Below are 10908 nucleotides of genomic sequence, written 5' to 3'. Positions count from 1 at the left end.
TTTTACTTGTGGTTCCCAGCAACTGGCCATTCAGAGACATACTCCTTTGTCCATCTGTATGGCTTCCTTGAATGTCCCTGAGTAAAAGGTAAAGGACTCCTGGACGGTTAAGTCCAGTCAAAGCATAGCTGCCAAGTTTTCCCTTTTCTCGCGAGGAAGCCTATTCAGCATAAGGGGAAATCCCTTTAAAAAAGAGATAACTTGGCAGCTATGAGTCAAAGGTGACTATGGGGTTGTGGCGCTCATCTCGCTTTCAGGTTGAGGGAGCCGGCATTTGTCCACAGACAGCTTTCCAGGCCATGTGGCCAGCATGACTAAACTGCTTCTGGCACAATGGGACACGCTGATTAACTGTGATGGCTTATAAAGAATCCTGGGAATGGCAGCTCTATGGTAAGGGTAAGACCTTTCTAGCAGAAATCTCTTTTGCAATGACAAATTCCAGTATTCAGAGGAAATAATGGCAGTTACATAGGTTTGCAGTGGACTGCTGTAGTTGATACTGCTTCAAAAGCCTCCAAAACCTATTTGATCAGGAACAATGGTAGATGATAGAAACAAATGTCCACACAATGAACAATGGCAGTTCTAACATATTATCTTCAATGCTCTTTAAAAAAACCTCACACAGCAACTATATTTTCTGTGTGCCACTGACTGAGATTCTTTAGGAATCTGCTGTAGAATCTATTTTACGTGTTCTTAGGTTACAATTCAGAGATGAAGATTTCAATAAGGTATTATTAGCCTAGAGAAAAGGACCAGGAAATTATATAGGATGAGCAAGATGATTTCAAAACAGAATATGATTGGGGCACACCGATCATTTGAGGACAAATAACACACATTTTTGTTCATCAGCTCGGAACAGAAAGATGATCCAGGTTATTGATTTGTAGCTCATTGCCACTTTGTGATCAGTGCGATGATGTGAGTGCCCAGAAGGCAATGTCTGGATATTTTAGTTGAAGCATTTTCAGCAGCTGGTTGTAAAGACATATTGCTATCCCTCTGCACCACAGAGGCTGGTGGAGCAACTGTTCGCCTGGCTTTCCAGTGCTGTGCATCACTGCGAGGCACAGAGGAGCTTGGCATGGCGTGGGGGCAGCAGCAGGAGTGTTAGCTTGGCTCCTCAACTGTGCCCACACCTTGCTGAGCTGCCTTGCCCCACCCCCTCTCAGTAACCAGCAGCAATTCATGGTGTTGGGAAGTTAGGTGTCAGGGATTGGACTCAAGAGGGCGAGATGGAGGAGGAATGGTGGAGATCCCCCCCTTCTCCTGACACTGCAGGAGAAGAGGAACACAGCATTGATTTATAGCAGAGGTTTGAGGAAGGTCACAGCTCAGACATAGAAGAACAGAAGAGTTGGGAAGTGTTAGAAGAAGGGGGGGGAGGCAGAGGCAGGGCAGCCAGCTGACATGTTGTCACTGGAGAGTATTTCTGACCTACCCCCATTCTCCCAGAACTCCTCGTTCATTAAGAGTGCAGGAACAAAGGACTCAGAGACAATTGTCCACGAGTGGCCACCGTAAAGGGAGGTGCTGTTGCTAGGAAGGAGGGAAGAGTAACTCAGTTGGAGCAACGCCATCATCAGGACTTGCTGCGTTCTTTTGTCTCTCGCTATTATGAATGAATAAACTCATTAAAAAGGACTCTGCCTGGTTGTCGCTGCTCTTGCTGCAACCAGGGGAGGAATAGCCTTGACACCAACTGAGCAACATGGCTCCATTTGCCCTGCTCCTCCAGCCGCTACTGCTTCTACAAGCCAATGGTGAAGGGATTCTGTTTCAGTGTATCTGACGAAGTGTGCATGCACACGAAAGCTCATACCAAAATAAAAACTTAGTTGGTCTTTAAGGTGCTACTGAAGGAATTTTTTTATTTTGCTTCAGCTCAGACCAACACGGCTACCTACCTGTAACTATGGCATATTATGTTAACTCAAAGTCCCTTCTGCGGGATTCTGTCCTACTCTCATGGGACTATGTGGATAATAGATTTCCCCAGATGTCCTTAATGCCTAATGTGATTTCAACAAAATATGTTTGCTCAAAAAATGGGACTTCCCTCCCTCCCCCATGCATTCTCCCCACATAAGCTCCAGGGGCTTGGAGGACCCTTAGAACAGAATTAGGGGGAGTGTGGGGAGATAAGAGGGGAAGAAGGTTTCATTGCACAAGCAGAAATCCTTGTGAAGATGGAATATTGATATAATGGACTTTGAATAGAACCCTATGATTATTATTTTTTATCATCCACAAGGCAGATATGAAAGAAGTTTGATAATAATTATCTTTTTGGTATTTTCTCTAGATAATAATTATCTTTTTGGTCTTGTCTTTTTATAATGATAAGTGCAGCATTAATCAATACTAAAAAAAAAAGGAAGACAAGTGACATGCCTGTCAAAACGACCCATTAGCCACATGCAATGGTTTCTTTGCTTTCTGATGGTCTGCAAAAAATAAAATAAAATAAAAATGCATATCTGAGTCACCAACACATACGCTTTGCAATATTACACCTTGAATCTGAATTTCCTGTCTTGCTCGTTCCCCCACCACAAAGTTTTAAAGCAGTTTCAGGGTACTGCGCATAGGGTTTCCTTTAAAATGGGGTGGGGGGCTGATGCGGAAATTCTCCTGTGTCCTCTTGGTGGTGTGGGCATGCTTTCGAGGGATCCTTGAAGAGCTATAGGTTGGACACGCAGCTAATCATTCATCATGGGGAAGCTAGTCATTTAAAGGAAACTTTAAACACTACAATCCCACAAACCAAGCCTATTAATAAACACCAGACACGCCTCCTATCTAACACCATCTCCTGAAATGTGTGAAAAAAATGCATAAAAATGTTCAGCGGCCAGGTATAAATATCACCACCCAGAGTGGCTAAGATCAAACTGGAAGCTGCCATTGACAACCAAGTTAGACGACTCCAGTGCGACTGACATCCAAACATATAACAAAGCAGCACTTCCATTTTGAGTCCAGAACCATGGTTTGGAAGATTTGCCTGTTCCTCTTTCTGGCTATTAGTTATTCTGAAGGACATGTCCCCTCTGGGCCACTTTTTGAAAACATGAAAGAACATATAAGCAAGCTGCAGAGAGAATTTGTAAGTATAACTTCTGATAATCTTACTGTCTTTTCTTCATTTGCCTATACTCTGGCTTATTTGAGGATGCCAATATTCTTGGGCAGAGAGCTAAGACCTGGTTTTACGACACAATGTGTCATGGGCATAGATGTGTCATTCATTTTGCAATCTTTTTGTATTTTACCGATTTTGGTGATTCTCGTAAAGTTGCAGGGAAGTTTCTCCCGTTGCCCATTCACAAGATAATTTGAAATATTCTCCGTGTTTTATAAGACCACGCAATTTAGTATTAGTTATCATCCTGATGTGTACAGCTGGTACAAATCTATGTGTGGTTTTCTTCATAATGAATCGTTCAGAAATGGGAATCGACTAGTTAGAGTGGGCGAGCACAACTGGTCACTTGTCACCCAAAACATATTTCATTCCTTCAGCCCCCACAGAACCAGCCACCTCTCCTATAACTAGCCCAAGATAATCACAACAGCTTTGTTAGCACAGCTTCATATCTATCGAGTGCTTTTCACTGTGACGTTAAACAATACAAAACAGAATTCCTCATGGGAATGTATTTTTCTAAATATTATATTAATTATTATCATTGTTGCTGCTTCTCCTTTTATTGCTTATTTAATTTATAATGTGCCCCTCCCCATAAGGTCTCAGGCCAGGGTGCATATATATCAATGTGAGGGCTCCCATCCCCCTTTGTGAATCCCAAGGACCTTCAAAACCCTGGGGATTCTTGTTCTTTGGGGGGTGGGGGTGGGACAACTGGTGATCTCTCCATTCAGATGAGTTTAGAGCCTTTCCCATCCTCAAATCTCTCCTGAGATCTGCTTATCTAAGCAGTTTTGCTTCCCCATTAATCCCTCTTTCTTCAGTTACATTGGTTGCCTCTCTTTTCCGCCTCTTCTTGACTCACTCTTGGGGTAGCAAACCTCAGAAGTGCTGCCTTTTCCTTCCTTCCTTCCTTCCTTCCTTCCTTCCTTCCTTCCTTCCTTCTAAATTGCAGTGACAACCCTCACCCATAGCCTAGCTCTTGACTCTTTGGCTACCGCTCCTTCTTCGTACTTGCTCCCTCCTTGCTTGGAGCCCCTTGTAAAATAATAATATAATATAATAATAATTTATTATTCATACCCCACCCATCTGGCTGGGTTTCCCCAGCCGCTCTGGGCGGCTTCCAACAGAAGTATTAAAATACAACAATCTATTAAACATTAAAAGCTTCCCTAAACAGGGCTGCCTTCGGATGTCCTCTAAAAGTCTGGTAGTTGTTTTTCTCTTTGACATCTGGTGGGAGGGCATTCCACAGGGCGGGTGCCACTACCGGGAAGGCCCTCTGCCTGGTTCCCTGTAACTTGGCTTCTCGCAGCAAAGGAACCGCCAGAAGGCCCTCGGCGCTGGACCTGCCATACCTTTACCCTCTGTTTGGTCAAGCATCTCTCCACAGCAGTCGATACAAGCTGGTCAGTTCTGTTATTTAAGTTTTATAATGTTATAATAGGTGTCCATTTTGTTTGAGACACATGGTACTTAAAAAAGAAGAAAGATTGTCAGCTTGGCAAATTTATTGCAACTGGAATATAGTTAAATGTAGAATATATTCAAGTGAAAATAACTCATGCACATTTCGTCCAACAGAATGTGCTTGTTCCTCTAGGGCAGCATTCACTAACCTAACCTTCTCCAGATGTTTCAGACTACAATGTTGGAAGCCACCCAGTGGCTGGGGCAACCCAGTCAGATGGGCGGGCTATTACTACTACTACTACTACTACTACTACTACTATTATTTTATTAAGCATGGGCAATGAGCAAAATTATGGGAATTGTTGTCCAAAACATTTAGAAGGCATCAGGAGAGGGGAGACTGCTCCTGGGTAAAGATCCGAGGTGTACGTGGAAGTGAAAGCAGATTACTGTATACACGGTCTTTCTAAACTGAAACTAAGTCCAGCCCTGCTGAGGAAATTTGCTTTGAAGTTACCTTGGAAGTGAATCAGATGACTCAAACCTGGGGGACGGGGGACGGGACAGTTTATATGCCATTTAATTACAATATTCTTAATTACAAGAATCTCAAAGCAGTGAACAAGTAGTTCAATATAATAATAATAATAATAATCAAAATAATCAAAATATATTTAAAAAAATTAAAAATTGTCCAGTAGCACCTAAGAGACCAACTAAGTTTGTGCTTAGTATAAGCTTTCGTTTTTATATATTTCAACTGCGTCAGACCAACATGGCTACCAATAATAATAATAATAATAATAATAATAATAATAATAATAATACAGTTAAAATGATGAAATCAGAATTTCATTGAAATGCCTGCTGGAGTAAAATAAATCTTCAGTAGGTGCCTGAATGTTCAACAGGGTGGGATCCTGTCTAACACACTGCTTCTGTGCCACCTCCTGAGGCCCAGGGGTCACCACCCCTCCAATAAAATATTTGAGGGGGCAGGGCTTCCCAAAGTTGATAGGCATATATGCCATTCAAATGGTGTCATGTGGGTGATCATGTGTTGCCTGTGCCACCCCCATATTTTATTCAACTTGGCACCCCTGATGGATGCGAGCTGCACATCTAGGTCTCAGTCATGTGACTAAGGAGGAAAAATGCTGCAGCTGAGCCTGAATGTTCATGGCCCAGATGAATAATGCTACATGTTTGGTTGAGACATTTGCATTTTGCATTGCAGAACACCAGTCAGCCTGATGTTGCCGAGGGTGGCGCTATTTTCAGGACTCATCTGAAGAACGCTCTATGGTCACAGGTAATTGTCTCAATTTGTGTAAATATTTGGACAGGTTTCGTACAACACCAATCATCTGATGTGAAATGTCAGTTGCTGCCTAGCTATTGGCCTCGGACAATTAACCCTCCACTCAACCCTCACAGGGACTATATCATCATTCCCTAACCTGGTGCCCTCCAGATGTCTACATTGAACTACAACTCCCAGCAGCCCCCAGATTGAGGAAGGCTAGACAATATCACCAGACAGCTTTGTAGATCAGACATAGTCTTTACATTCTCTTTCATAATGATATAAATAAACTAAAAGGGAAAGGTGGAAATCTATCACTTTTGCTGGCGTGCTTCTGGTGCTATCAGGAGAAACCCTTAAGAAGCTGTTGTTGTTTCAAAAGGGAGCTCACCACTGCTTTGGCTTTTGCCAAATGGCTGACTCAAGCTATAACCACACTAGTGCCAACAATGGCCTTAAGAAAATCTGATTACATGAAGGTTCTGGGGGAACTTCATTATTAACATTCAGGAGGAATTTAAGAACATTTCAGGCATTTATGCCTGAAAGATACAGTTCCTGGAAACCCTGACCTTAGTGTGTCTGAGGATATGTGATTGATTGTCAAAGTTTTTAGGGGCTCTTAATATTTTAATAAGTTTTTAGATGCCCTTAATGTTTTCAAATACTTTTATTTGTTTTATTGTTAATTGTATCATCTTACTGCCTTGTTTGGTGCCCTGGGCAATTTTGGAAGGAAGAACAGGAGAGAAATGTTATGTAATAATTTTCCATATTTCTGTTATTGGAAAATATCACTAATCCATTCTCTCTCTCTCTCTCTCTCTCTCTCTCTCTCTCTCTCTCTCTCTCTCTCTCTCTCTCTCTTTGGGGCTGGTTTTCTGGCAGGCCCATGAAAGAAAGATCTTGCTCGCTCAGATGATTTCCAAATACTGGGACCTGTTGACTAATCTAAACAGCACACAAAATCCAAAGGATGTCAGGAGTTTGGTAGAAGCCCTGCAAGTCTACAAAGAGAGTTACAGCGAAAGCTTGAATAAAGCAAAAGATCTAATTGAGATAGCAAAACTTCCGGTAATATTACATTCCTCCTTTTGCTTATGTCACTGAATATAATGGCTGTCTGTCTGAGGGATATGTGGCTCACTCTATGCTATGGAAGGATGGACTGGTGGGTTACACACTGGGATTAATTAATTAATTATATCAAATTTATTTATTAATTATATTAAATTTATATCCCGCCCTTCGTCCCAAAGGAGGACTGGTGTCCTGTGAACTGGCAGTGACTAAAAAAGGAAAGAGATGTTGGTCATAGAATCATAGAAGGTAGAATTGGAAGGGATTCTGAGGGTCAATTACTCCAACCCCCTGCAATGATCATACATGGCGGGTGGTCTTGGTGGATACCATAATGCAAGCATCCGTTCACTGTGTGGTGGCAATGAAAGAGCTAGATATATTAAAAATAATTAGAAATGTATAGTGGTGGTGATGGGGAGATGGTCAGCATTGTAATGCCTTATAAAAAATCCCCCTGTGGCCATTTCATTCGGAATACAGTGGTACCTCTACTTACAAATAACTCTACTTACGAATGTTTCTACTTACGAACGGAGCTCCGTCCGCCATCTTGGATGCGGTTTAGATAGGATTTTTTCTACTTATGAATTTTTTGATAGGGTTGCTTCGACTTACGAATTTTTTCTCCCAATGCATTCCTATGGGATTCGACTTACAATTTTTTTCGACTTACGAATGTGCGTTCGGAACGCATTAAATTCGTAAGTAGAGGTAGCACTGTACTGGCTGAATCTACACCAGGCATCCCCAAACTGCGGCCCTCCAGACGTTTTGGCCTACAACTCCCATGATCCCTAGCTAACAGGACCAGTGGTCAGGGATGGTGGGAATTGTAGTCCAAAACATCTGGAGGGCCGAAGTTTGGGGATGCCTGATCTACACTGACCTGTTTAACGTTATCAGTACGATAGCATCGTTCTAAAACAGGCATGTCAAACTTGCGGCCCTCCAGATGTTTTGGACTACAATTCCCATCTTCCCCAACCACTGGTCCTGCTAGCTAGGGATCATGGGAGTTGTAGGCCAAAACATCTGGAGGGCCGCAGGTTTGACATGCCTGTTCTAAAACATTACAGGGCATACCTTGTAAAGCGTTTCTTACCTCTTTTTTTTTGTCAAAATGGCTGTCTCCCTACTGCTGGTCGCTGGTTGCTCTGCAGCGCCCTCTGGTGTCACATTTCAATAACACATTACTGTACAGATGTTCAAAGTAGGACGTCATGTGCCCATATGGTTATCAAAACCCTTCCTTCATGTTAAAAACCATGAGTGTAGATCCACCACTTCTAAGAATGTTATTCTGTGAATGGGAAATGTGTAGAAAGGGGCAATTAAAACATTCAAGGGATTAGAGAACTTTTCCTATGGGAAAAGTGTATTTAAAAATTGGGGTTTTTAGTTTAGAAAGCGGAGGAGCCCCACTGCCTTCATGTCCTACTTGTGGACTTTGTTGAAGCCAATGGTTGGCCCCTGTGGAAACCAGGATGCTGGACTAAAGGAATCTTTTGGCAGAAGCTTCAACAGGTTAATGGTTTGGGCTAGTGTTGATGCATTGCATTCTGAAAATCTCCTCTGCCACCAAAAACTTCACATTGAAAACCACAGGTGCTTTTTTACCATATATTAGGAATGCAATGCAGCTCATCACGCAATTATGTTACCAGATAATTTGAAACAACAGGGAACAACAGGGAACATGAGGATATTCACCTAAGATCAAGTCTGACCACAGCAGGGTTGCCACACAGATCAAAGTCAGAATATGTGGGTCAAAGTATCAGTGCTGATGTTCACATAATGTATTTATTTAAAAAGTTAACCTGACCTTCCTCTAAAATAGCTCAATTAGGCAAACAGAGCTGTAGCCAGGCAGTTTTCACTCCACGTGCTGATCAAGCCCAGGCCTGCTGCTCAACTTCTGCTTCATCACAGAAAGCCCCATCATGTAATTCTTAGTACTGCTCAAGTAGGGTTGCCATATTTTGAAGAGCAAAAAAGAGGATGCTGTGACAACTCTCATTTTAAATACTCCTGCTATATGTAGGCTATAGAAGCTGTGATATATTGCTGAGGGGGCAGGAGAAGAGAAGAGGAAAGCAGGTCCTCAACCGCCAGTTATGTCTATGTCTCACCCAGAAAGTATAGCCAGGGAGATTTTGGCAAATTTAGAAAATCCACCCGGACAGAAATTTTAGCCCTGAAAAAGAGGACGTGTCCTGGAAAAAGAGGACACATGGCAACCCTAGTAAGTCTGACTGGTGGTGGGGAAAGGAAGTAGATGCTACATGAAAGGAGCATGAAATGATGAATTACCATATTTCTCTGTGTATAAGACTAGGGTTTTCCCCCCTAAAAACAATGTCAAAAATTAGGGGGCGTCTTATACACGGATAGCGCTGAGGGTGGATTGGCGAATCCCCCCAAATAGGGGGTGTCTTATACATGGGGGCATCGTATAGATGGAAAAATACGGTATATCCCTTGCATAAGTAGGCATTGAAAGCTAAACAAATCCAGATTTTTATTTGGTACCAGTCATGGGTCCACAGGAAGTTAAATCATGTTTTCTAGCCAGTCAGTGTTTTCTAGCAGGTTTCACAAACAGGCAGTGTTGTCTTCATTGTTAAATGCTACAGGGATAATGTCAAGCAAGACGTGGGCTGGTGACCAGTCAATGTCGTTTAATGAGTGGAATGTTGGAGTTAAGACTGTTTAGATCTAGGGTGAAATTTCTGCTTAGCCATAATAATTACTAGACTTTGGGCCAGCTACTGCCTCAAACACCTTCCTATCTTGGGAAAAAACATTGGATAGCCAAACCTTGGGATAGCCAATGTGATGCCATCTAGATGTTGCTGGACTACAACTCCCATTATGCCTGCCCCATTGCTCACTGGGGCTGGTGGGATCTGTAGAGGACCACATTGGCCACCCCTGTTATAGAGGAAGGGTGAAGTAAAACCCAGGCAAATAATAAAGGGTATGTACGTCATTGACCCTTATTGTGCATTGACTCTATTGTGCATTTGCATTTGTCCCCTTCATTTCCATGAGGGTGATGGGACCCTACAAACGATGCATAATTCTTTTGCTTTCTTAGATTGCGTTATTATTATTTGACTGAAATGAATGAGGAGGGGCTTACAAACAAGGGAGCTCCACATCTGCATTGTTGGCTTTTGAGTTTGCCTTTCTGCCATTCATAGGCTATCTGGAATGTTATTACATTATTTTTTCAAAGTGCCATTTCCCCAGTAAATATACACGGAGCATAATTCCCAGTGAGCTTTTAAGCTAATCCATTTTTGTCATTTTCAATCAGATGGATAATGTGAAAATCCAGCGCAAGGCAATCACTGAATTTTACGACGTCATGTTGGAGGTGAACAAAGAGGAAGTTAAAAGAAAGAGGAGAAGCCGAAGGCACAACCCCAGCGTCCCGATGCGATACAAACCAAATCCCAGAGGCTAGGCTTCTTTTTCTACGGAGAGCTCCTTTTAATATATATATAACTATTTATTTATATTTAACAGTTTAAAATAATTATTTATAAATGCCAATTTTGTAAAAAAACAAACATAAATCAGCATCTGATTTGAAGTATTTATAATTCATGTTATCTAATAAATTAATAGAACTGAATTCCTATTTATCTTCTGATATTTGTTAACAGGGTCAGTTAGAACCTGTCCAGAGTTTACTTGGCATCTTCTATGGAGTGCATATAAATTATTTAATTAAACAAAATATTATTCTGTTTCCAAAGTGTCAAGTGTTGTTGTTGTTGTTGTTGTTGTTTTGGCAACTGAAGATCACAAAGTGACTGGGAAAAGAAATTAATTCTATTACTTCACGAGCAGAGGATCCCTGTTGGGAAATGGGCTTCTACTCACAAAGGGTTTCCATGTTCACTTCAGTGGAAGAGGCAATTCTCCACAGCCA

At 41.9% G+C, this 10908-nt stretch overlaps 1 protein-coding gene across 1 annotated transcript; it reads left to right on the top strand.

The window, feature by feature from the left end:
* The first annotated feature begins 2920 nt into the window (after positions 1-2920).
* On the top strand, positions 2921-10495 carry LOC118091505 (interferon gamma-like). Its single transcript, XM_035128566.2, has 4 exons — positions 2921-3118; positions 5814-5888; positions 6771-6956; positions 10288-10495. Exons 1-4 carry the CDS (start codon positions 2999-3001, stop codon positions 10435-10437), a joined length of 531 nt encoding a protein of 176 aa, XP_034984457.1. The 5' UTR covers positions 2921-2998; the 3' UTR covers positions 10438-10495.
* Positions 10496-10908: the final 413 nt, after the last annotated feature.

The sequence above is a fragment of the Zootoca vivipara genome, chromosome 10, assembly GCF_963506605.1.
Source record: "Zootoca vivipara chromosome 10, rZooViv1.1, whole genome shotgun sequence".
In the NCBI taxonomy this organism is placed as follows: Eukaryota; Metazoa; Chordata; class Lepidosauria; order Squamata; family Lacertidae; genus Zootoca; species Zootoca vivipara.
This window is presented reverse-complemented; position numbering and strand designations above follow the sequence as displayed.